At 41.9% G+C, this 27,945-nt stretch overlaps 1 protein-coding gene across 3 annotated transcripts; it reads right to left on the bottom strand.

The window, feature by feature from the left end:
- Positions 1–240: 240 nt before the first annotated feature.
- Positions 241–27,935, bottom strand: flt1 (fms related receptor tyrosine kinase 1). 3 transcript variants are annotated; one of them, XM_029528611.1, is made up of 30 exons: positions 27,682–27,935; positions 25,355–25,451; positions 24,390–24,595; positions 22,208–22,332; positions 18,981–19,146; positions 18,744–18,880; positions 18,009–18,180; positions 17,710–17,827; positions 17,249–17,418; positions 16,993–17,140; positions 10,988–11,111; positions 10,315–10,423; positions 8,219–8,527; positions 6,339–6,485; positions 6,114–6,245; positions 5,171–5,277; positions 4,959–5,094; positions 4,399–4,503; positions 4,176–4,289; positions 3,948–4,036; positions 3,397–3,508; positions 3,203–3,300; positions 2,993–3,115; positions 2,582–2,693; positions 2,291–2,390; positions 2,012–2,117; positions 1,811–1,908; positions 1,483–1,552; positions 1,241–1,335; positions 241–975 (listed from the first exon to the last, which is right to left on the bottom strand). In XM_029528611.1, exons 1-30 carry the CDS (start codon positions 27,737–27,739, stop codon positions 813–815), a joined length of 3,846 nt encoding a protein of 1,281 aa, XP_029384471.1. In that variant the 5' UTR covers positions 27,740–27,935; the 3' UTR covers positions 241–812. The 3 variants fall into 3 exon arrangements, with proteins under 3 accessions (XP_029384471.1, XP_029384470.1, XP_029384472.1); XM_029528610.1 differs by having other exon boundaries at positions 1,244–1,335; XM_029528612.1 differs by lacking the exons at positions 241–975; positions 1,241–1,335; positions 1,483–1,552; positions 1,811–1,908 and having other exon boundaries at positions 2,017–2,117; positions 2,217–2,390.
- Between the last annotated feature and the right edge of the window lie 10 nt (positions 27,936–27,945).

The raw sequence follows: 27,945 nt of genomic DNA, 5'->3' as shown, positions 1-27,945 counted from the left end.
AAAATGAACATTTAAATAAAACATCCCTGCAGTTAATCTCATATTCATGAAGATTATGTTCATTTTTGTTTACATTTTTACGGACATTACATCAGTGTCTCATGTCAAATTTGGAAGCGTGTCAGAGTCAAAAACATTTACAATTATAAGCTTCATGAAAGTTTTTTGTTTTTTTTTTAATCTCAGGCCTGTTGTATTTAACTTCTGGTTTTAGGTGTAACTAATAAACAGACAGCTGAGTGGAGTCAGATAACGAAATCAAAATTTAAACAATGGAAAGAGTTAAATGACTCATACATGACACCAATACAGCATTAAAATAAATACAGACTGATACATTCTGTCTAACATATACTATAATCCAGTCGATAACGTTTGTCCAGCATATAGTATTTGTGAAAGAGGAAGTTATTTCATACAGCAGTGTTCCTCCTCACAAAGCTCAGAGCATGAGGTACCAATATAAAAGGTTCTAATCAATGCAGCTTGATAAATACATTCTTCATGATTGCATAGAATACATTTTGTTAGGTAATATGCTACTTAGCTGCTCTTGGAAAGGGATATGTGAAAATGCATTATAATACAGGATCTTTGTTGTAACGCAGCATGTGATTTTGGATTTTGCTTGTAGCTCAAAGAAACTAAACCAGGAAAGGGAAAACATCTGTGACAGATGTTTACCAACAGCTATTGTAATAAGTAACATAAATGGGAAAAAAGCAGCACAGAAGAGTTTTGGAGTGAAAAGGAGGAGCAGGAAAATATATTTACCATGTCACGTTTGTCAAAGAATTAGACTCCAGCAGCTGCTAAAGGGAGGGATAGAGGAAGGCAGCATTGTAGTCCGGAGGAGGGGAGCCGCCTTCATCAGACTCCCAATCACATGGCAGGATGGACGGCTCGTCGTCATGGAGACCTGTTATGTCATTGCACAGGAAGGGCAGCTGGGTGTCCCGGCACCTGAAGATGAAGCTAAAGACAAAAATATCATGAGTGATCTTGTTTTTTATACATCATTTGCTGATACATCAAAACAGCCACTCATCTTTCAACAAAATATTCGCATGGCAAATATTCTTCTTTAGAACATGGGCTTGATTAAAAAGAAATTGTACAAGCAGGCAGTTATCTCTGGATCTTTGCATGCAACTCCTCAAGTTTTGAATATGGTCGTGTGTGCTCTGCAGTGCCGACATGCACAGAGAGGACAGGTGGAAAAGTGAGAAATAAAGGTCACCACCTGCTGAGCTTGCTGGTGTTGGGGCTGTTATTCCAGGTCATATGCTTCAGCTCATCAGATGGTAGGACCATACCGCTGTCACTCTGCTCAGCCTGGAGCAGAAAGGAGCCAGATATCGAAGTATCACTGGGTTTAATCTTTTTTCTTTTTTAAAACCATGTTTTTCCTTCCTTACAAACATTTTTAACTCTTCCCTTGTGTGTGGGTGTGCATGTAAGCAGAAGTGAAGGTGCTCTTACATCAATGTTGTCTGGATCCTCACAGGGCAGTTCCTCAAATGTCTGAAGTGTGGCCATACCTCTCATGTAACTGATGAGATTCAGATTCAAAACACAAGTCACAAATGTCTCTAATTTCTCAATCTGTTTCCTGTTGTTGTGGAATTCAGTTTCACTCTTATCACTTTCATATCTGCACCTGCTATTTTTTATTCTTTTATTGAGTTGTATTTGTAGGGAAAGCTTAACTTATACATAGGCCTACATACTTTTATCACAAGTCAAGTTATGCTTCATGTGCCACATGTTGTACACTAAATCAAATTGTTTTGACTTCTTGTCTACACACCTCAGATTTGTGACGGCAAGTGGGTTGCCTTTCAGCATCTCACTGCGATTTCTGTCTCCAGCCATGAACGATCCCAGAGGAATATAATCCTTCCCATCCTGTTGGGAGGATTGAATAATCTAGACATCTGTTGGAATTTCTTTTGTTTTGCCTTATTCTCTTTTTCAGACAGCAAAAAAATCCCGTACACCGGGGCCTGACCTGTTGGACTCTTGCTTGCAGCAGGTCTCCCAGAGTCTCCACCAGGTGAGTGAAAGTGGGTCGATCTGATGGATTTGCCTCCCAACATGCCAGCATGGTGCTGTAACTATACACACACACACAAAAACATGTATATTGATCCATTGTTAGCCGAACCATTAACAATCCAGGTATGAGTAATACTTGTGATCTTCTATTGGCCCACCTTGTGTACTGTTTATCTTTCTAAATGATCTGTATGTTGTTTAAAAAAAAAAAAAAAAAAACATTTCCACCCACATCTCAGGTGTGCTGTATTCTGGCGCTCGCATCCTTGTTCCCCCTTTCAGTCTGTGGCAGAACTCCTCATCGATGTGAAGACCAGGGTACGGAGAAGCTCCTGTTGGAGAAGCACCAGATTGAATCATAAAATTACATCTGCCAGATTTTTTTTGTTCATCCCCTGTACATTTATTTGTGAAGGAACTTTGTATAGTATTAAACATAAATGTTGCCACCTGATTTATGACACCAGATTTAGCTTAAAGCTAATTCACGTCTACTTGAAATAAAATGGCAGGTGTTTCTAACCCAGAGAGAAGATCTCCCACAGCAGAATCCCGTAGGACCACACGTCACTCTGGGTGGTGAACACCTTGTCAAAAATGGACTCAGGGGACATCCACTTCAGAGGGAGACGGGCCTGTCAACCAATCAGGGCACAGCAACATGGTAACAACAAATTCATGAGGGGAAACATTTCAACAGGTTGGCTGGTTGAAAGATTGAATGGCCAGATCCTTTTGAGGAAAAAAAGGTTACCTCATTGTTTAATTGTTCACAATATAGAAAAGACAAGAAAGTTTCATTAAAACCAAACACACACACACTTTACTGTATCTATTAAGGAAATTAACTGCTTAACTAACCCTAACCCTTAATTTGGCAGAACTAAAACCATTTTTCCCCATTCACTTTTACTTTGACGACTCGTGTACTCACATCTCCCTTACGGACGTAGTCGGGGTCTTTGTAGATATCTCTGGCCAAACCAAAGTCACAGATCTTAACTACTTTATTGTCTGATAGCAGGATGTTCCTGGCTGCCAGATCTCTGTGAATACACTGACAGAGGCACAAAGAGAGCACCGTTATTGAAACATATGTGCGCATGTGTATGTGCACACACACTTGTCAAAAAAAGTGTCGAACCTTGCGGGAGGCCAGATATTCCATTCCACGTGCCACCTGAAAGCTGAAGGAGATGAGATCCTCCAGGAATAAGGGAGTGTGGGATGAAAATTTGGGATCTACTCAAAAAAAAAAAAAAAAAAAAAGATTAGAAACAATGGTGTGAAAAAAAAGTTCACACAAACAGCAAAATATGAACCAAGCACATATCTCACCAAAGCTGGTATCATTCTTATCCTTTAGCTCAACTTCTGGTTTGGTGCTGCCCTGGCTGTCAGAAACACTGCTGACACGCTGCCCTCTATCCTTTTCTTTGGCCAGCTGAGACTGGATGAAATCAATGAATTACTATCAAATATTTTGTTCATGTTTGGAAAACAGGACTTTGAAAAGTCAGGATGGGTCCAAAATGTCCTATGAGATTTGTTATATCATTTACATGCCAGTGTGTTTAATGTCATAAGAGGCAGTCAATACAGTTCTTTGAGGTCACGTTGTCTCATAATATCTAAATTTGTGAAGAAATAAGGTCATCCTGCTGAAGAACAGATAACATCTGCAAAAGCAAAAAGATTGCAAAACTGAGTTCTTGGGAGTATAGCTTTGTAATCATAAGCAGCACAAACAGATTAGATCACCACTCAAGTGCAAGAAGAAGCTGAAATATAATTTAATGATCACGGAGGTTCTGGTTAGCGAGAAACCTGACTATCATTACATCTTTAACTGTAGATAGGGCAAACTTTTCTGAAGATACTGAACTCACCAAGTTGTGCACAAACACCTCTCTCTTGCTCTTCAGGAAGGCAGAGAGATTTCCATAGCGGCAATACTCAACAATGATCATCAGCGGCCCTGCGCACACAGAAAGCAACAACAAGCAATGAACAACAACAAGAATTATGCAAGTGTTGGACACAAACACAAACACTGGCATGCTACGGTTAACCTTAATCTGCACATAAATTAGTTTGGCCATATTAAGTGCACACACCTCCTGGTTTGGTGCAGGCTCCAAGGAGGTTGACAACATTCAGATGGTGACCAATGTAGTTCAGGATCTTCAGTTCAGTCATCAGAGCCTTGTACTCGTTGGCTGTAGCTCCCTCTGGTGGACAAGTGAAGTCAAGCAGAAAGGAAAAAGAAATGGCTAAAACATTCTTGCTCAGAGTTGCAGTTTCTTTCATTAACAGACTGCCGGAAAGCTGATCTGGTACCTTTTAGCATCTTAACAGCCACAGTCCTGCAGCTGCTGGCGCCATCTATTCCAAATGCACACGCTTGTATCACCTTCCCGAAGGCTCCGCGGCCCAGAGGTTTCCCTGGAAGACAAAGAAGTAACGCTGATTGGGAAAAGGGAGGTGTGTTTTTGTGTCTAATTGAGCGACATTATTAATGACTATCATCATCATCCATCACAGATGTGAGATGTAGAGATGAAGAGAACACTTTAGGCACCATCAACAGTCCATCTAACTGAATCCCACCCTGATGATAGTGAGAGCTGATTAGTTCCAGTAAACACAGTTCACATGGCTCCTGTTGGAGTTGATTAGCTCGTCAAAGACAACACAGACACAAAGTCTGATTAATGGAATGAGAGTCACTCCCAATAATAATCTGATAAGACTTATGAGAAAGTCCTCTTATCGGTTAATCAATCCTAAATACCTCCCTTCTCTCCCATTGTTACATTACATTCACAGAAACTGCTGTCCAGTTTTATATCAGAGTTAAAGGCAAGCATGCTTTTTCATTTAAAAGAAAACAAATGTACCTAATTTGAGCCGCTCCCGAGGGAACTCCCATTGGTTGGCATCATATTGTAGTCTCTCACACTGCTCCTCTATTGGCCCATCTCCAGCGTCCAGAATGATTGACAGGTACTCCGGCTTGGTGTTTGAGGTGTTGGCCTTGGTGTTGGAAGGTTAAACTCAGGTTTAAGACAGTAATTGTAAAAACATACAAATGTTTCTTGATCCCTCTCACCTGCTTCAGTTTCCGTATGAAGAGTGTGAGCAAAAGCCAGAAGAGAGTGGCCACCACACAGGTACAGGTGAGAGTGGGAATTTCCAAAAATGAGGATTCTGAGGAACCTGCAAGTAAATAAGCAAAAACAATTAAAGCTTGTTTCATTATTGCACATAATGAGTTGCACAGGTGTAACAATATTGTTCCTTTCACTTCACATAACCAATTCAGATTTATGTTACAAAGTTTTTTTTTTATTTGGAATTTGTATTTATTTAGTTTATTTTAGTAATTTTGTTTGAGGCAAATACTTTGTACTGCAATTAAATGTGCTTTTCTTAAGTTTTCTCCACATTTCCAAATGGGGGCACTGTGTTTTCACTGCAATATCCATCAGCCCCATAAAATCACATCAAAGTTTGGATTTTTTTTATTTTTATTTTTTTTAAAGGGTAGCTGTAGAAATGCCCAGCACAGCGAGTGACGAGTTACTCTGAGATGCAGGCTGGACCCTTCCACAGGAAATAAAAATGGGAAACAGTTTCCTTCCTGACTGATCAGAATACAACTACACACACACACACACACACACACACACACACACACACACACACACACACACACACACACACACACACACACACACACACACACACACACACACACACACACACACACACACACACACACACACACACACACACACACACACCTGACAGCATGAGTGTCCCACTCTGAGATTATGTTCAGACATACTTGGCTAATCAATCATTTTCCATTAATAGAACTTACGTGTCCATGAAAACAACTGTACATCTACTTATAGACCTGAGAACAATTAACATTCAGTCATAGCCATATTTGGAGGAGCCCCAACTTCATGTCTTAGATAACAACAGCCAATCAAAGTCCAGGATGCTTGGAGAAAAAAAAAAAAAACAAGTGCTTTAACACTGCTTACTGTTGACCCATATGTAGGCCGAGCTCTCTGCAGATCCCCTCTCATTGGTGGCCTCACAAGTATAGAGACCCTGATCCTCCACTGTGACTCTGTCAATATGGAGGGTCCCATCCTCTGGCGAAATGACAATACCTTGGAGATGACAAAAAAAAAAAACACCTTAATATTTAACATTATAAATCACATGTTCATGTTTTTGGGTTTCAAAAATTATTTTTTTTTTACCCGATCCTTGTGACAGAGCATGTTCGTCTTTGTACCATGTGATGGTCGGGGGTGGGATGCCTTCAGATGGGCAGCGAAGTGTCACCGAGCTGCTAACATTGACGGTGCAATCTGTCAAATTATGGTGCAGCACTGGAGGCTCCAGAACTGAAGGAAGACCAAACATGCCATAAATTACCATCTTAAAAAAAAAAAAAAAAAAAAAAAAAAACTAAGCCATGTGCTAAAATGCTCTGTTGGTGACTGCGCAATCTGATGACAACGCAACGCAACAATGGATGGTCACAAAAGCAACCTTTTCACATTAAATTTGTCATTTGATCAATTGTTAATATATTTGACACTATGCCTTTAAAGGCATTTTGCTGCTAATATTAACTGTTAATAAGCACAAGTTTGACCTGAAGACTTCCCACTGAGGTATTTCCACATTTACTTGAGCAAAAGCTTCAAACTGCAGAAATCTAAGCTCCCTGCTGACAATCCCAGTACAGTTATTTATGCCACATGAGTGAGTGACCACAGGCGTGGCCTTGGGTTGGACCTGAGTCAGCTGTCAAGGGGACCCAGAAAAAAATTCCACAATAAAATCTCAACAGCGCTGTCTTTCCTCAAGTAGACAATATTAGCCCACAAGTGTACACAACGATTTGTGGTTTATTTTCCCTCTCATACACGATAATTACTCTCTGTTTCTCAGAGACTACAATCAGATCAGATGCACCCTCATTCTCAGGAACACTTAAAAAAAAAAATGTAATTGTTTCTCCCTCTTTTTCTCTCTTTCTTTCTCCTCTAGTTGTCTCTCTTTGGTCACTCTGTCTCTCTAGTAATTCCTTTGTGGGCGTCCCGAGGGAGGAAGTTGTCGTGTTGAGCCCTGATTGTATGGAGAACAGCAGTAAAAGACATGAAGAAAAGTCACTTAAGCAAGGCGACTGATTGTTGTTTCCCCTATCTTCCTCCTGGACAACAATTGATGATTGTCCACAGGGGCTGGTGCCTGACAGTGTCTGATTGGCTGATTGTTCCTCCGGCCTTGTGTAGAGGCCTGTAAATGTGGCATTGTGGGAAGTGCCATTGTGTGCTCTTCCTCCAGACAAGAGCTCATTCCCACGTGAAAGAGGTGCTGAGCTGGAGTGCAAGAGCAAAGGCAGGGTGGGGCCCCAGGAAGTTTAGGGGACCCAATTCCCAAGCAGCAAGACCTCTGTGAGAGAGCATGGGTGTTTGTTTGCATGTATGTGCAACACATGTGCGCAGAATATGTGAAGTGTCTAGAAGTTAAGAAGATGGAAAACAGGAAGCAAATTGTGTGACTATGCATGAGTACACACATTCAAGGCTCAGAAAAAAAAAAATAAAAATTACTCAGTGCCCCAAGACAATAAATATCATTAATCTGTAGGATTTCTGAGAGCTCCCCTGAATCATTCAGCATGTTTTAGTTCTGTTCTTGTGTACAGAAATTTGTATGGAGAAAAAAGTGCATAAAGATGTGAAATAATGAGCTGCTGACTGCGTTATTGGAAAAATATAAATAGCCCAGAAACTATTGCTGGGAAATATTTATGCTGGCTTGGATTCCCTTAGACAGGAAAATAAAAACAGCTTTATCTAAGTTGTTTTAATTAAAAATAGGTCAAAATATAAATAGGAAAAAAAAAACTAAACAAAGATAACTCAGATGTAATTTAAATGTAATGCAATTGAAATTCAAACCATCATTGAGGCAGGCAGTGTGCAGACAAGAGGCTCAAAAAAAGCTTGTAAACAAACCGATTTAATGATCCAGCAATTACAAAAAAACAAATCCATGTAAGAGAAAAACATTTCTTTTAAAATGGGGAATATTAGGTGGCAATACTAAAATTTTGATTACTCACTTGTGACCACCACCTGTGTGTCCAGATGTACTTCCTGTCCGGTGATGAGGTGGCGGGCGGAGCACCTGTAGGCTCCAGAGTCAGCAATGGTAAGGTTGCTTAGCAACAGGAGCAGAAAGTTGGAGAAGTCCCCTGACGTGAGCTGCTGGCCAGTCGGCACAGAGCTGCGAGGCTGGACATCCTCTGTGTCGCTCACTCGTTGCCATGACAGAGCTGTGAACAGGTACTTATTGGCTACACAGGTGAGCTGGAGGTTCCCGCCCTCTCTTGGCTCCTCCTTCTGCCTCACACTGAAGCCTCCTGGGACGTCTGAGGGGAAACAGAAGAAGTGAAGAGATGGATTGTTAGGAAGAAGAGGTTGAGAGCGGGAGCGGGAACAGTACATAAACTTTCAGCAATCTCCTCTGTGATGAATAAGCCTTCTCAGTTTCTCAGCCTGCCTGCTGCCTGAAACATACACCTGAAGACCTGATTCCACCAAACCTCATTTTTTGTAACCTTTGATGACAATGTTGAATGGCTATTGTGGGTAAAAGCAGCTAGTGGAATACAGTGAAAAGGCTTTTTATTTACTTTAGCCATTTGAAACTTCCCGTGGAAACGACTCGAGAGTTTCCTGATGGCAGATAGTGTTTATCTTTCCCGAACACCCCAAGGCCTCCCGAAATAAAGCGGACCTGCCAGTCCAAGGAAGTGCACTGCACGGGGAAGTGGAACGATAAGAGCCCCAGTTTCCTGTTTCGCTATTACTCACACAACAGAAGCTCAGCACAACCCTGTGCATAGACACAAACACACTCATGCACAGGTTTACAAAATGTACCAGACAAACAGCCTTAACCTGTAACCCCTCATTAAAGGCCTGCAAGACACAGTGTGTACCAAGTATTTAACCTACATTAACATGTTTGTTGAAACACCTATATCATGAGACTTTTGGTTCTCCTGATGGGTGACACAGCCATGTGGACTGTATGTCCAGAAATCCTGATTATACTGTATTAAAAACATCCAGTCTAGTTCTTACTGTTTCTCACTTTTCCCCCAAAAAACGAATGATAGTAACTGTCATAGTAAAGATTTCAAACCAGACCCAATAAAGTGATTTTCTGAAGTAGAACGCTGCATTTAGTCAATATAAAACAAACAATACAATGTGAGACGGCTCAGCTGCTGTGCTGTCATTGGAGGTCCAGTCTGGACCCCAGTAGGATCTGTAGCGTGTTTATTCTCTAACACAGTGCCTCCTGTCTTCGTTTAAGGGAAACACAGTATTATGGACTTGGTTTATTAAAAAAAAAAACCTTCCCTGTTCCTTCTGTGTGTTCTTCTTACCTTGGAGTCCAAATCTTCTTCTTCTTTAGCTTTAGTCTGTGTTACCTTCCTCTACCTGGCACATACAGTCATTTAATGGAAAACAATAATCTACCACCTAACTGTCATTTTTACACTTCCCATTGAAAATACATTATAATCTGTTTGCCTTTAGACGATGGAAGCACTGTTGTTTTCGCATAATTGCACACAACGCAAGAAAATGCAGCAAGACTGAGCAAAGTCAGAGATAATAGTTATTGTGTTTGTGTGTTGTTGGAGGGAATGTGTTTCAGGGTGACTTTAATCAAACTGAAATAAAAGATCCTCACCATCAGAAGTTTCAGGGGGAAAAAATTTGGATAATTTTACTTAATTTAATGAGATATTTTAGATCAACACACAAATCCTGTTTATTTCATGATTCATTCACCATCTACTGATTCGTTTTTTCTTCAAGATCATTCTACAGAATTAGACAAAATTGAGAAATGTTTGAATTCTGAGACCGATGAATAAGTAACCAGGAGTGGCAAAATCATTAAAAATATGTTGCTGAGGAACATAAAACAGAAACTAGTTATTTTAAGAAAGACTTTACTGAGCAAAAGGGAGGAGAGGAAGGGAGGCTATGGGACCTGGGATTTTTTATTCTGACTAATTTGTCATCAAGATTAAAAAATAGAATAAAATAAAAAATCTCAAGGGGAGTGACAGAGAGAAAAGAGGAAAGAAAAAGGAGTGATACATGTGAGGATTTGACCCATTTTGTGTGTGATCACCTGTAATGTAGAAGTGGATGTCTAGCTGGTCTGAGCCTGCAGAGTTGGAGGCAATGCAGCGATACACTCCAGACACAAAGGCCTCTGCCACAGTCAGGACCCCCACCGTCTATGGAGAGCACAAACATCCGCGTGAGCAATCTGATTCTTAGCACACAAAGAGCAACACACACAGATGCACGCGCACGTGCACACACAAACACATAGATTCATCAGGCTCATTACCTCTGCCACTGATGGCAGGAATCATATTTTCCATTGGCCCACTCAGCAGACAATAGGGGTCTCTGAGCCAGACCTCTTGCCCACTTCCAACACAGTGGGCAGCTCCACAAGCAAACTGATAAGCATTAATTTAAGTTTATGTCTGTGAGAGAGAGAGTGTGTGTTTGGAGCGGAGGAGGGCAGTTCAGAAGAAAAGGAAGAGCAGAAAGTGACATCTTGTGAATGAAACTGTTCTAAGAGAAAATGTTTTCTCTTACAATAATGGAAACTATGCAGTGGACCTTCCCTGAGGTTTTAGAAAAGAGACTTTGTTCAGTTTCTCTTAAAGAATCTGCAGATTACTGCTAATAAAACATTTTTTCATGGCACACTCCAGTTATTGGACCTTTGCGTGCTGTTGCTAACTAATTGCAGTTTCTCTGTTGGTCACAGTGTGGATGCCACCTACCTTATTCTTCCCCTGCAGCACTTCCTGTCTGTGTGTAATACTCAGGATGTGGTTGTATGTGGACGTAGCGGGAAGAGCCTCTGTCACAGGGCGCCATAGAGAGGAGGACATTGGACACACACACCTTGAGTGAGGAGGCGGAGAGGGACAGGGACTCAGCTGTGTTGACTCAAGTAATTTTACACTGCTTCCAGGTGTGTGTGTGTGTGTGTGTGTGTGTGAGCGTGTTTTTCACAGCTGTGCACGGCAGGAGGAAGAGCAGAACACCAGGGAATCGTTGCTGCTTGATGTTATCTCCATTGTCACTCACATAAGTATCATCATCACAAAACCATTTTTATCAATAGCATCACGTCCTCCTTCCCTGTGCAGCAGGTTGACAATAGTGGATCTTTGGAGTGCTATGTAATGCTGGATTGTTCAGTTACGGAGGATGCAGAGGTGTATTGTCATCCTGTGGATCTGCTTCCTTCCATTCTTAACAAATCATCCCACATTTCCAAGACTCCAGATCCTGTCGCTGTCAATGACTTTCACAAGTCTAAATCAATATAGATACTAGATCATTGGAGCTGTGGGAATGAAGCTTCAACAAGCTGCAGTGTGGTTTATCGGAAGATTAAAAACTGAAAATGCACACGAGCTGGGGTGGGTCAGACCTTATCAATGCTTGATTAGGAGAAAAATGAATGCATAGATGAATGTGTATAGTAACTTTTCCCTGCTTTTATCAGGTATAAGAGAACTGAAATATTCAATTATATTTGAACTAATCTGGATTTGAATTTGCCTTTCCTGTTTTTGTCCCATGTAACAGAGAGGTAGCATCATCTGCAGGAAAGAACCACTAAGAAACAGAAGTGCAAAGTGCAACATGTGATGAGTGCAGTAGAAATAAATTGTTTTGGTAAAAAAAAAATCTGGGATAGTGACTCTATGTTTAAAACTATTTCAAAATATTTTCAGGATGCATTTCTCTGAGAGGTTTGACAACTTTTGGTTAGTTTGATCTGGAATTGTTCCCTATATAGTCTGGATGTGAAAAAAAAACTCTGAAATCAAGTGTCACAAGTCCCTCAGTTTTGTATCTTAAAGAGATATCTTGAATGAATCCTGGTTATTTCACGATTCACTCAATATTTTATCTAAATGTTTTTTTTCTTAAAGATCATTCTACAAAACTCTGCATAATAGAGAAATGGTTGAATTCTGAGAACTAAGAATGAGTAAATAGGAGTGGCAAAAATGATAAAAATTATGAGAGAACATGGAACTGAAACTAATTATTTTAAGAAAGACTTTACTGAGCAAAAGGGAGGAGAGGATGGGAGGCTATAGGACATGGGATTTTTCATTCTGACTGTAATTTGTCATTTCCCAAATGTCAACAAAAGAGCGACAGAGAGAGAAGAGGAAGGAAAAATACAAATATTCATATAATCATGTAATTTTGGTTAATTTGATCTGGAATCGTTCCCAAGATAGTCTGGATGTGAAAAAAAGCTCTGAAATCAGTATGAATGTCACAAATTTTAACAAAGAAATTGTGCAAGAAAAGTCTCTCAGTTTCCCTAAACTTTTCTCCTGACTGCTGCTGCAGAAGCTAATAATGAACACTGATACGTTTTGTCAGCTTTCATGCCGTCATTTTTAGTTACTAACTGCCAGGAAACATTGATTGAGTTTTTCTTGGAGGTCTTGGAGACGGGAACTCGCTGACTGGATCCAAACCTGGAACACTGCAATTTCATGCCACAGGCTTTAAACCACTTAATCACCAGCGCTTCTATCAGAAACTTTTAACAGATAAATAAATAATAGCTAATTTAGTCAGTAAGTCATGGAAAATTTTTTCACTGATAGTGAAATACCAACATTATTATTGTTATTCCACATCCATCTATACGTTATGTTAAGAAGAAGAGAATGCAGCTTCAATATTTTGACATTTAGCATTTTAGTTATGGTAAACTATTATTTCCAGCGTTCACTGAAAATGCCTGTTTATGCATCACTGCTCCACTCCACTGGCTCTCTGTCTGCGTCCTTGCCACCATCATTTTGTGCCTGTCCTGAGCACCTCCCTGAGGTTGATTCCTTGATTGCCCTTCCTTTTGGTGTCTAGATAATGTGCAGCCCACCCTGTGCTTGATATTTTGAGCCTGACGCACATGCACACACCTAAGTTGCACAAACATGAAGGTGCACCCCTACACACATCCATCACACAAGTTACATCAGCTAGCACTCCCATTCTTTCCAGGAAAAGCTCTCATTCAGAGTGACACCTGAACACACAAAGATGATTAGTTACATGGATGTGTGGACATGAATGTGGTTAGACACAGAAAAGACACACATAGAAACGCCACAGTCACTCCACAGTCACATTTACACAGCAGCTGTCCAGAAATATGAATGAATTTCTCTAAGTAGGTGTATCAGAGTGTGTGTGTGGTGTGCAGCGGCGGGGGGGGGGGGGGGGGGGGGGGCATCTCCTGTCTTATCTTCCTGTCCTCTCTCACTGCCTAAAATACTCTTGTATACTGTCCCTGTCCTTTCCTGTCTCAACCCCAAAATAACCAGGGCTCTATGAACCAATACACAAATATAAGCAAAGTTTAATGCAAAAACACAAACAACTGATACAACACTTCAGTACATCTTAACAAATTCATACAAAGTTGGCAAATATTGTCATTCATCATATGTAAGTTAGTTGTATAAAATTATTAAATATTAGATTCATATATTACTCATAGAACATCTGTATACAAGGAATGAATCACATTGGGAGACACCCGTAGAATGTGACACGCACACACACGCACGCACGCACGCACGAACGCACACACACATGGATTTTACTAAGAGCATTCATTCTTTTTAAATGGTTTGTAGTATCACACACACTTCTAGATTTTAATTAAATGTCAATACAAAAACAAAAGGGCTGTTATACTGACATCAATTTACACACAAACAGAAGACATTTTGACATGGGATGACACTGGACGACACAGGTGAAATATTATGACAGAGGGCAGTCATAGTCTCTGGACTGTGGAGACTTCCTACATGGTAGGCATCTGCTGACCTTCAGTCTTTTATTAGAGAACTGTTGGCATCCCATAGTGAATAACACAAAGCTTGTCCTCTCTCTTGTTTTGCCCGTCCATGGTGAGCACATTTGACCTTCTACTGGTGGCTAAAAATCAGAACAGAAACTCACAGCTTTTGTGGATGAATCAGATCAGGGCTTGAGACAGGCACAGTTCATGCACCCAATATAGTACCACTCTAGGACACAAAAAACAAGCAAAGCAGCTCCAGAAATGTGGCTGGTGGGCGGATGGAATTGCACTTCTTCTGGCTCAAAATGTCTGTGAATTATAAAAAAGCATAAAGAACTACAGGATGGCTTGGTGTAAAGGGGGGATTGAACTGAAGGAGAAATGAAGGAAATAAATAAATAATCAGTAAGGCAGGTGTCCTTATATCCTTAGTGATGGTGCGGCTTATTTTCCTCCTTGTTTGCTGGGTCTCCTGGTCTTCACTGCTCAGCAGTGTTCCAAGTCCCTTGCTTTGCTTTCCAAACCAGTTTAAGAAGTTAGGGGTCATCACTTAGGGTCTCTGGTTATGTCACTGAGGGCTCTGGCTGCTGTGCAGAAGTACTGATGAGTGTGCTCGGGGGGTGGGCTCTAGGTAGGAGGTGACAGGGAGTTGTTCTTCTGTAAAGGTGCAGGATGCTGGGTTGGGGTGGAGGGCAGAGCTGGTGAGGGAGGGGTAGGAGAGGTATGTGTGGGGGGCAGCAGAGTTGGGGGAAGGGGAGGGGTGGGGGTCTCTCAAGAATAGATCAAGCTCTTGAGGAAGCGAACTGTGCCACGTTTGAAGACGAAGGGACAATCACGCTGCTGGGAAGCGTCTCGCATTGGAGAGGAAGCCAAACAACGAGAGGAAAAGCGCTCTGGTTTTCGCACAGGAAGCTCAGTGCGCCTCCTGCCCGGGCCAGATAAGAGCGCTGTGTTTCCCAGGGCCAAACTGAGGAGTGGGCCCAGGACCCAGGCATGAGGCCCCCCATCAGCCTGGCCCAGCCTGGTCCACTGTCCCTGGGCCTCCTCCAGCGCGGCGTCAGGCTGGGGGTGCAGCCGGGCTGCAAAGAACAAGGGCCTAGTGAGGATCCACCCAAAAACTGGTCTAAAGAAAACACACTGAAGAACCAGAACCAGAACCAGAACAGAGCTTCACAGAGGGCCATAAATCCGCAAGGGAAATACTTTACCCTTATTTATATTTGTAAACATTTACTAAATTCTTTAACACACACTATAATGTAGTCATACAAATCTGAAAGGACAGTTCTGAGTGCTTTTAATATAGTTTATATATCAATAGTTATAATTTCGCCATTTTCATATCATTACAACAGTGTTTTACAGTTTTGTCATTAATTATTTGGCTACACCAGAATCTGTTTAAAGTGTTAACATCATATCTGCAGGATGAATGGTGTGTATCGCCATGGGCCAGCTAATAAAGAACATGCTCGTGTATATTAGCTTGAATAAGTCTGGCAGAGATGGACAGATGAAACCATGGTGGAGGCTAATTGGCACGGCGCCATGTGAGGGTGCCGGGGTTAAGGGTCAAGTACACTGATGATGTCAGTGTGTCTCAGCGGGGGAATAGAGTATGGGCGGCTGCTGAGGCTGCTCTCAGGTAACACTTAACCTCTCTGACTTGGTCATGAGCAACACAATAAGTGTATGACCTCCAAGAAAAACTCAATCAATGTTTCTGCCAAGTGCCTGATTGAGCGCGTGTCTGAGTGTATGTGAGTTGACTACACAACTCTCTACATCACTGGGTTGGGCCATTTCTCATGAGAACTTTATGTATAGTGTGTGTGTCAGATATAAGAAAAAGCATCACAGGATGCAGTGTCGCAATCACAATAATAAACAGGCCTCTCACCCGCGTCCTGGACAGGAAATTCATTAAATCATACCGTTTGATTTGGAAACCAACAAATCGTGACTGAGAGCACGGAACTTGTTTCTATTGAAGTGTGTTATTTTCTCTGTCCTTTCAAGTCTGAGATACACTGTGTACTGTGTCAGTGAGTGTAGCGCACATGCACACACACACACACGCACGCGCACACACACTACACATTTGTATGCGCTTAAACAAACATATGGACAAGGACACATGGACAGTAAGAGAACAAATATATGGGGAATGAGCCGCACAAGCAAACATACAAACACAGACATGATGAAACACACAAACTGTGGGCACACACACACACACACACACACACACACACAGACACACATACACATTTTCACACATTTCCACACATGAAAGGCCCCCAAAGGCATCTGTTCTGGTTACAAGAAGGAAACGCTGTCTGAACACATGCTGAAGTAGACAAAACATGTCTCGTTTTTTTAAAATCACACACAGTCGCACTCACACTCAACAATCACTAAATAACATAAAACAAACTTTTTTTTTTTTACATGTTTGCTGCAGATATTGTATAGTGTTATTTCTAACTTTGCTGTTCAAATAAATAAAACCTTTTTATAATAAATAAAATAAAAAATCATTTTCTTCAAATCAATATATCATGTCGCATTCAAATACTCACATTATGCTTTTCTCACTTCAATTTCATTTACCAAAATTTAAAGAGTCACATTTTTGGTGTATCAAATCAGTCACAAATAAGGCACACCAAATTGGGCGCAACACTATATTTGTATGGAGATGTGTTTGTGACGCATTAGGTGCACTTTGAGGGACAAAACCTCCATTTTACTGATTGCTTTCTGAAAACACAAGAGAATACAGCCCTGGGCTATTTTGGAAGATCTGAAGATATCTACAGTACTTCCTCGTGAAAGTAACTTACTATAAACGTAGCTGGTAATAGTCAAGGTGCAAGATATCTGATTTTTGATGATGCACTGGCTATCTTTTCTGGCTGGGCTACTTACAGGCCTTTGGACGGGCAGGGATGCCACAGCCACTGGATGTGTGGAGGGGGGACTCCATGGGACGTGCAGTGCAGAGCTTGTCTGCTCCCCTGTGTCACGGAGCCCGGATCCTGCAGCGAAACTGCTCTTTCTCCTATCTGGGGACTCACTGTCCAGCAAACAGCCCACACAAACACAAGAGCAAAGTTTAATGACTGACTTCGGTGAGGGGTGACAATTAGAAGGCGGCTTTTATGTTTATGTCATGTTTTCTCACCGTTGACAACAAGTGTGAGCGTGAGATTATGGTAGAGCCCATATTCCTGGATTCGCACTAGGACAGTGTACTTCCCAGCATCCTCCTCTACAACGTCCTTGATCACCAGGGAATGCCCGTCCAGGCGGTATCGGGAGCATTGCTCTGCTGCTACCATGCCATCCTTTAACCTGACAGAAAAAAAAGACTTCTGAGCAAAGTTTTGTAAAGTGCAGGGCCAATTTTAAGACCAGAATCTATGTGATCAAAGCTTTACAGTATCAATAACATTAATGGCTAAATATGATAAACAAAGCATGGCTGCTTGAATAAACATCATCGTGCCAGAGATTGAAGCAGATTTACTTAACTGTTAACAAAGGGAGGCAAAAAACACCAGAGGAAACTCTACATTCAAACAATGTGATGAGGTGTGAACATGGGTTTAGAACTGAGGGCACAGCGTTCAATGTTTATCTTACCAGATGACTTCAGGAGCGGGGAATGCTCTTAATTTGGGAGAGATTCTGTAAGATTTCTGTCCTGCTTGAGTTTCCATCACAAATCCCTGTCTGGGCCTCAGATGGATAAATGGACGGTCTAAAATTGGAGAAACCAAAGTTTGATGATTGCTAGGGCATTCTCTAATTCAGTCTTTATATATATATATATATATATCATATATTGAAAATTAGAACAAAACTTGCTTTACCTAAGAAAATGTGAAAGGATAATCTGTGCATTTGACTGAACGATTGACCCGTCTGAAGGGTTTACTCACCGTATACAGAAACATTGACTCTCTGTTGCTTGGTTTTTTCACCGCTGGTTACTCGACATGTGTAGAGGCCTCGGTCTGATCGCTGCAGCTTTGGGATGGTCAGGATACTGTAGAACACCATGTGCATTCTGTGTTTCACAAGCCTCTTGGACATGAAGCCAGCGTTGGTATTCTGATGGGGGGGGGGACAAAAAAAAAAAAAAAAACAGAGAATTAATAGTTCACCTGATAGTCATTGAACTTCTAAGAAGAGGAGTTGGAACTTACATCAATGTAACTTTTATATTAGAATAGGGTAGATTATACCTTAAACCATGGTATGTTAAAGAATAAAGGTTTTTTCCCTTGCTAAAACGTTAAAAATTCTCTGTGGTCTCTCACATCTAGTCAGATTGTCCACAAAGTGAGGAGTATTTTTCTTAAATCATCCCCTCTCACATCGGAGCTTTAATTAATGATGTTAAGAAATAAAGTCGTCCAATGACTGCTGGTGAATCCAGCATCCCATCCAATGACCAGCCAATTTTAAAATAAGCAACCTTCACTCTAAGGCATCGAAGTAGCTCAGTTAGACTTTTATAGAAGAATCGTTAACATTGAAACATGGATTAACAATGTGTCCTGATGATGATGATAACGAGAAGAACAACGTCAGTATCTCATTTCTCTAACAAATTCACTGACTCCTGCTCAGTCTCTGCATTTCTGGTCTCCAGACTTTAAAGCAGGGCTGACCTTTCCAGGGTAGTCCCAGGTGATGTTGACTCTGGTGTTCAACTCCCCAGTGGCAGTGCAGTTCAAGACCAGTCGTTTTCCCTTCAGAGCCTGCACAGGTCCACTGCTGTTCAGATACACATTCGTGATGTTACTCACTGGGTGGAGAGAGAAAGAATGGAATATAAAGAGGTCAGAGAAGCTGTGAATTCTGAACTGAATTACTGAAACATGCCTAAAGGTGAAGTGTGGGCTGACCTGGTCTGTATACAAAGTATTTATGTGACTTGTGTGTGACGCCATCAGTGACGGTCTGGCAGAAGAACAGGCCAATGTAGAAGAAGGTGGGCGTTCGTATGGTGAAGCCCTTACTGCTGTTCCAGATGATATTCCTCTGGTCAGGACTCAGGCTGTAGTTGGGGAACTGTGGGAGGAGAAGGAACAACATTCCTGATAGATTTCACCATAACATAAGCATTCATCTGGGAAGCAGTCTAGTTAAGGAAGCTATTGAATTGCATTATGGAAATTGTAGGATCTGGTGTTTTGGGAGTTTGAAAGCTAAATTCTTCAGATCTTCCTCTCCTGACCCTGTATTTTATTGAATCATAAGTGTTCATAAATCGAATATGTAAATATACTGAGTCCAGTAGCTAGTAATATATGCATTTTGGATTTTTTTTATTTTTATTTTAATTTTTGGTTACAACAATTTCTAAATCCAAATCAGGTTACAAGCTCTTATAGACAAGCCCAAGTCAAGGCTTACATTTTCCTGAAAAAAAAAAGTCACATGCAACTTTTAAGGCTGTACTTTTACTGCATTAGTCAATGCATTCAGATGGCTTTTAATGCAATATCTGTCTTATTCCTCCGACTCAAATCCTGTTCCAAGTGTACAGTTCTAATTACATCTGCTGAGTTTTAAACTGGAGTTTGAAAAGCATTGTGCAGTGGAGGAAGGGAATAAATGGAAATACAGGATATTTTAAAATAAGGTCGGATGAACTGTTTTGTGCAGATTTATCTGAACTCAGATTCCCCCTCAGTATAATCCTGGATGGGGCTTGTGTGTGCTTTAATGACCGGATCCATTCCAGGATCAAAGGTTCAAGGAAGATAGTAGTAAGTCCTTTTTGGGCCCACTGCTAATTTTTGATTACATGAAAAACTTCCTGAAGGAAATTCCAAGTGATGCTGACTATAATCTCACAGGCTTGGTTTTATAATCTTGTTTCTTGGCTACCTTGACATGGACACTGTGTTGTTGTTTTCTTGGAAGCAGCCTCAAGGAAACTACAGTGACACAGTGTAAGCCTCCCACCCACTCTCAAGGGAGCAGGTAGACCTCCTGCAAACCCCCACCCCTCTCTCTCCTACCTCCTCCCAAACTAAGTGAAGCCTAAACGGAGCACCCTTATTGCCCTCAGTGCCCTCACTGCCCTTCTCACACTCATCTTCTCGCCCTACGGCAAGAAAAAGGTGGAGGCGGTTGAGCAACAGAGCAGGAGCAAATGAGTCAAGGTAGTCAGGATATGAGGAACGTGACTCCAGTCGATGTACATCCTGTTACCACAGGATATAGACATTCGGACTGGAACCCCGGGCCGACCCCATCATCCCGGACCTCCGGGACCCGCTGGTCACTTTCACAGCCAGAAGGAGAGAGAACCTTGTGGGTATTGTTCCCGCTGAGAAGGGTCACGTTAAAGATCCAAGCAAAGTGCTAAATCCTTTCAGGAAAAAAACACTCCAGAAGTTGTGACAGTGAGTGGATTCCTGGTTCTGACCGGCCAGCACAGGTTACAGGGGAAAGAGGAGATGAGGAAAGAGGAGGAAAACTATTTTTAGTTTGTAGTTCCAGGCATTTGTAAAGAGATGGAAGTGAGACAAAAGCATGTGTGTTGATGTCCAACTGTATCTGTTTCAGGATCAGATTTAGAGTTTGGAGAACCGGTAGGACATGACGTTCACTGGTTCTTTGGCTTTCATCCTAATTATGTTTTTGCACTTCCGTGATTTCACTAAGGCAGCACAGCAGCATAGTGGTTAGCGCTGTCAGCCCACAATAAGAAGGTCGTGGGTTCAGTTCCTGGCCTGAGGCCTTTCTGTTTGGAGTTTGCATGTTCTCCCTGTGCCTGTGTGAGTTTCCTCCAGGTACTCCAGTTCCCTCCCACCGTCCAAAGACATCGGGTTTGGGTTAATTGGTGACTATAAATTGTCCATAGGTCTGAGTGTGAGTGGTCTGTCTCTTTGTGTTGGCCCTGTGATGGACTGGTGACCTGTCCAGGGGGACCCCACCCTCACCCAATGTGAGCTGTGACTGACAACATGGAAACTGATAAGCGGGTGAAGATGAATGAATGAAAAAATGAACGATTTCACAAAATTTGTCCACGTGCCAGCCATCTTAGCCATCTGAAGACTTAAATGGATGGAATGACATGGAATTTGGCACAAATATGCCCCCTCACAATAAATTGGAATAACATTGATGAGCCACCATTTTTCTATTAGGCACCACAATCAAGTGAAAATTAAATGTATTCAGTTCTTTGGTCTGTAACATCTCCAAAACCAATGACGTTCCCATCACATTTGTGGTTTAAATAAATACATCACAACTGGATTGTCTAGTTCAGAGTCTTTTGCGTGTAAAACATTAATGCTATTGTAGCTGAACTACAATAAGCATTTTAGAGTGACGCACACGCCCTCACATTATGATTGAAGAGAAAAGACTGTACTTTGATCTGTCAGGGGCCAGCAGTAGCTACTCCTGTTTCCTCCACCAGGCGCACCAGCTGTTTAAAGCATCATTTAGAGGAAGCTGGCAGCCAAGAGTTTTACTACAAGAGGTAGAGGTTGAGATGTAGGAAGTGCCCCTGGCTCTGGGCCAGTGGGGCACTCCAAATCCAATGTCCTGTCTCCAGTGGTGATGGTGGTTCCCATAAAAAAGAGTCCATAGAGAGTTATCTTTGACTGGTAGGTCATCATGAAGCGTATAGACACACACAATCTCTTTTAACGTATGAACTCGTGTACCGATCTGCAGAGCTGCTGTACACTGATCAGACACAAATACACACACTCATCCAGATGCACAGAATCGCCATCTGCACTCAAAATGCCCCTCATTGCACTTAGTAACTCTGCCCACTCTCCTCCTCACTCAGCACTCAAGCGCCGACATATCCGCACACACTTTCACACATATCCGCAGACAGACATAAACAAATGGACACACACGCCACAGTGTAATGGCTGCCAAGATAAGAACAATGTGGCAAATGATCTGGACAGGGAGAAACAGAGCATTGTGAATGTATGTGAGCCCCCGTGGAAATAACTGGGAGAAGTGATGATGTGCTGAGGATTAGTGTGGTGTGATGTGAGCGTGTACATACACCTACTGTGTGCAAACACACAAATCCAACATAAACAGACATAAATTAGCACCACATCACTTTTTTCTCGGGACTGACCTTGATCAGCTTGGTGGTCACATTGGGGTTTGTGACCCGGCAGGGGATGACGAGGGGCTGCTTCTCCTTCAGATACAACACATCTGGGCTCATACGTGGACGTTCCACAAATGGCTGCTGGCTATCTGAAACCCAAACACTGCGGTCAGGGACACATATGGTAAACATAACAGTAAGGTAAAAAGAATTCATGAAAGAGATTGTATTTACACACAAATATCATACAGAGGAAAACATTCTTATTCTTTATGTTATTTTCCATGTGTGGGTTTGAGGAGTGTAGTGTATTTTACTTGTGGCCTGTTTTTAACCACCGTGAAGGAAAAAAATCTGAAGATTGTTTAACTATTAATCACCTATTAGTTAGTTTCTCAGAGCCCAAGGTGAAGTCTTTCAGTGTATTGTTTTATGCAATAGTCAATCTTGAATTGAAAAAAGATATTGAATAAACACATAAAAGAGAGACAGGTAGCAAATCAATAGATACATAAAATAAAGCAGAAATATTTTTTTTATAAAAATTTGTAAAAGAAAAAAAAAAAGGAAAATAAAAATAAAAATCTAAGCCTGTTTCCATTTTGGTGAGGGGGGGGGCGGGGGGTGGGTGTGGTCATCATTGCCAAAAGTTTTCCGAGAAAGTATTGAGAAGGGAGTGCTTCACCGAGTTCAAGCAGCGAAATGATTCTCTTTCATTCTCCTTTTTGCTAAATTTGTAATTTGTACACCCCAGTGTAAAACAAATCTCCTTCTGCTGATTGTTTTGAACAGATGAAACTGACTGAAGAGAACATTTTTATTCTCAACTCAGGATTTTATAGGCAAACTCAATCCTAAACAGCTAAAGTGAGGGGGAAAAGAGCTACTCCACTGACCCAGTGAGAAAATACATTATTATTATTATTATTGGTGGTGGTGGTGTTGTTATTATTACTACTTTTTCTGTGAACTGACCCTTTAATTTCAGGCACACACAAAAAGGAAAGAAAACAATCACCTGCTTCTATGCACAAACACACAAACAAACATACACACTTCCATTATCAATCTCAAAAACAAACAAAAACAAGCAGACACACACTCCTAAACATACACTGTCCTCCACACCCATTCATTGAATACCCATTCAGCAAATGACTGCCTGTAGTCAACAATAAACACACAGATTGTTTAGAAGCAATCAAACGGCCTCTCTGTACGCTCTCCTCCCAACTCCACTACTGTAATAGATCTGTGCCATTCAAAGGTGTGGGTGTTGCTCACTGTATTGTTTGTTACTATAGGGGGTTATTCAAGGAAAGCAAATCTCAGAACATTTGAACAAAAGTACCCCAAGGACTAGCAGACTGAGGGCTTCCTTCTCTTGCTTTGATTCCTAATAGAGGAGCAAGGGAGGGAGGCAACGTCTGAGCAGAGCTGCAGGCCAAGTCTGACGCTTAATGGACATGGTGACCTGAGCGATTGATGGCCCCCGAGGGTCCTGTTGGCCAAACAGTAGCGTGCCCTGTGACCCTGGCCGCAAGCCCAGCTCCACACCCGGTATGGCCTAATCCGGACAGCATCACCTTTCAGGACAGGGAGGAGTTGGGTGGGCAGACATCGTGCCTCCTCTGCCCCTGGATACCATCATGCCTCTGGCCTTCATCTTATCCTTCTCAGCTCCTCTCACACACACACACACAAATACCCCGCCGCCACCTTGTAGAGAGACAGCGACATCCCCTCCCAGCACAGCCCCTTCGAGCCCTTCCCCTCCTCCCCTGAGCACAGGATGCTTCAAGCAAGGCTGAGCAGAGCAGATAAGGCTGATGCCCTGGGAAACTCTGCCCGGGCCTGAGCCTTTCAGCAGCTGGGCTATTCCTGGCCTCGAGGTAGCACGTAAACGAAAGTAAAAAAGAATTTATTTTTGACAACAGGGAGGTAGGCCCGGGCTGAGAAAGGAGAGGCAGGGGAGGAGGGGGTGAAACTGTGCCAAAGTCATCTAGAAGGATGTGTTGTTGGGACAAACAGTGTTTAGATATAATTGGCTCTCTGGCATTGGTCTGTATTTAGCACCCACCACATCCTGTTTAACCTGGAGGTATAAACAAAGAGCACGACAGGGTGAAGAAGTGAGTACGAGACCAAGTAACAGCTAGCCACAGAGGAGAAAGAAAGATAAGAAAGAAGTGCAGTAGTGTGTTACCTGTGACGTAAACGTAAAGAGAAGACTGTTTTCGAGGCCTGTGCCGATATCGGCATTGGAACGGGCCAGTGTGCTGGGCCTGGCTGCGGCCGACCATCAAACGGCTGCAGTACTGATGGCCTCTCCTCCCACAGCGAGAGTCCTCCACTTGCATCTGATCTCTGTCCAAACCTGAAGGGAACGCCCAGGTCAGCTCCCAGCGACCCCTGGTTCACAGATTGAAGAGGTTCAAACTAAAGTATGCCAGGGAAATGTTTACGTTCACATTCAGCTTGCATCACAGGAAGTGATGTTTCAATGATTGTTTCACCAGATGCAACCTGAAAAAGGCTACATTTCCCACAGTGACCTATAAAGGTCCTTTTTGAAAACTCCTAATTCAAAACATCTTCAGGTCTTTTTGATTCTTCTTTATGTTGATCATAGAAAATGAGAATTTTAGTCATGAAAGCCAAAGATAAATCAAAAGTGTTTCATTCTGGATTTGTTGAATCTTGGACTGCTCTGATTAAACTTCCTGTAACAGGAAGCAGAAGATATTTGGTTAAAATATCATTAAGAGTAAAAAATAAAAACGCTCCAATAACATAATGGACCAGTCTCAATTAACTGCTGAAGGAACAGATTAAATGGAGAAAAAAAAACAAAAAAACACAAGATACGTTTCCTGAGATTACAAGATGCACAGCTGGAAATCAACTTGGAAAAACATTGACGTGATATGATAGAGACAATGTCCTTCTGTATGCTGCTCTCAGCATCAACTCTAACTAACAGAATTTAATTGAAAAGTCACAACTTTAATTTGACTAATGATTAGTGTCTTTGTCATTTTATTCCAAAGTCATTAAAACACCAAATTTAGGAATTTATTTTAATGCAGATGCCAGCCATTATGGCTGCCACTTGTTTGCCATGTCAGATCAGAGTTTTCTGGCACTCACATCTATCTCCCTGAAACTCACCTGCAGTCAATCATTAATGTCTGGTTGGTGTCCAGGACCAACTGCCGCGTTTTCACATTTAGGATGGGTACGCTGTATTTGCCCTTTTGTTCCTTATCTGCAAACAAAGAGGACAGGAGGCACACACAGATTAGCAGCATATAATTACTCAATGAATTCATTAAGGAAGTGCAAAATGACTAATAGCAATTACAAGATGAGAATTTATAAATACACATTATATGTCCCACACCTGTGAAGTCAAGTCAGATATAAATGAGCCTCTTGGACAGAAGACACCTCTAGTACAGTGCATTTTATGAAATATGTGCTTTAATATTCAAGACAATCCAAATTCACTAAATTCAGGTCAGTTGACATGAGAGGACTTTAAGAGGAAATCCTGGAAGACAAAACACTTTGCAACCCATACACATTGAATGTTTTGAAAGTCTTGTGTCTTGTGAGAACTTGTGTCAGTGACTTCTCCAGCACGTCCTCCATCCAGGCCACAGTATCTGTGACCCTCATTACATCTTCTTGCACAGGCCACTTGACAACATGCGTGGAAATGCGTAAGCAGTCCTCTTGTTTATCAAATCAAACAGCATTTCTCCACTCCATCGCTGAGGTTTATTAATGAGAGATTAAGACGGCTGCCTGTCCGCCCTTCCTTCCTCCCAAAAACAGCGGAAACATCATTCAGGGAAGTCCGTCCTTCACTCTGACTGCTTCTTATAGATTGTACAACTCAGAGTTTTAAACAACTATCCCACTGCTCAGTGGGGAGTTAAATAGCTCATAGGGCAGTTAGTGAGTTTATAACTAAAGGCTATTATTCCCATTCATTGTCAGCATCATTGTTCCCAGTGGATGCCCCATTGAGCAGCTTGTGCATTACTCACTCTGCTACCACTTCCTATACTATTTCCTTCAATTTGACAGTGTGTGGGTAGGCAAGAACTACACACAGCCGCACACAGAGCAGGGGAAGGGAAGACAGACGGGAAGTTAAAGATCTCCTTGAAGTCTTTTGGGGCCTTTTCAACAAGCCGATAAAAGCTCAGTTTACACATAGTTCAATACAGCTTTCCGGGTATTTCACCTAATCAGAAGAGACACAAGTTTACTGGTTCTTAACATCAGACATAATCACAGAAGTAGCAAGGACTTGCATCCACCAGAGCAGGAGGACACGCTCAGTCACACAGGGGAAAATCCCTGCTGCTGAGATTTCAGGATGTTTGGTAAAATCATTTAGCAGCATGAAGAAACTTGGTTTGTGTGCAAAGAAATATGTCAAATTATATTCAAACTCAAATCCTTTTTGTACAGAAATTTATATTTCTGCTTGTCTCAGGGGGGATACTTTCTGTAGAATTAATATGAAGTAGCCGACTAATCTTTTTTACTGACCTTAATAAGAAAATTGATAAAGGCATTAGGCTGTATGATCTGGTAATTTATGTGTTTATATAACAATATAATGGCTGTTTCCGTAATCACTGCAATTTCAGAAAATTGTTTGTCATTAGTATTATTTACTCTGAAAACCTAAAGTTGAACAATTGCCACTGGAAATGCTTTATTTCCATTTAAGGGGCCGTGTTAAATACACTCACTGCGTGTCAGTGTCGTTCATCTTTTGTACTGAACGAAATTTAAAAACTGAAAGTCAAATGTACATTATTTGACAATCTCGTGTTTCATTTCGTTTTGCAGCAGCTAACCGAACATTTTGGCAGCAATAATGCGGAGCGCTCTGCAGCGCGTTTGTGCTGTTGGATTCCTGCTCAGGGATTTTCCTTCAGGTCGTTCATTTATATTAAAGTCCATTTGACAAACTCATCAGTCTCAGGAAACACCGCCCTGCCTGTCCACTCCGCCGGGGCCAAGCGCACAAGGAGAGCGGCCCAGAGGTCCGTGTTATCCAAACACGCAGCGCTTATCTCCGGACAGAGGTTCACCGGCTGAGCGCCGAACCCGCCAAACTGCATTCACTCACTGATGAGCGCACACAACACAAAAAAAATGTTTGCATCTGTTGCTTTCCCCGCAAAGAAAAACAGTGGGCTTTTGTGTTTCATCAATGGGATGTCCTCTGATCCTAAAGAGCGGCACGATGCTTGCTCCCTCAGTAGGATGCTGTTATTTATGGGGAAATAAAACTAACCATGAAGCCGCAGCCGTTTCCTGCAGTCAATTAAAACCGCAGCAATAAAACACAAATGCAATGCAAATGCATGCTCACTACAGTGATTTTCATGTCCAAGCAACTTACTAACAACATGAACAGAAGGTGTGATCTTTCCCGCAGGTGCTCAAATAAGAATAAGCCTTTTACTCACCTCTGGCTAAAACCCCGTACAATCCACAGAGCAGGCAGATGAGAACACAGTTCATCATGTCTGACGAGCCCGATGCAGAAAGTGGCTCTCAAATAGAAAATGTGAAATATGCTTAATTCCTGCTGTTTTCCCTGAAGGAGCCTGCAGACAGCAGAGCTGGGGGTGCTGCGCTCGGCTGACGGTCGGTGGACTTTGAGATGGTTGTTTCCTGCGGAGAGCTGCGGGAGATCACGCAACAGGACACCGCGCTTGAACTCCGGTGGA

The sequence above is a fragment of the Echeneis naucrates genome, chromosome 20 (genome assembly GCF_900963305.1).
Source record: "Echeneis naucrates chromosome 20, fEcheNa1.1, whole genome shotgun sequence".
Lineage (NCBI taxonomy): Eukaryota > Metazoa > Chordata > Actinopteri > Carangiformes > Echeneidae > Echeneis > Echeneis naucrates.
Note: the sequence above shows the minus strand (reverse complement) of the source record. Positions and strands in the feature narration are given on the sequence as shown.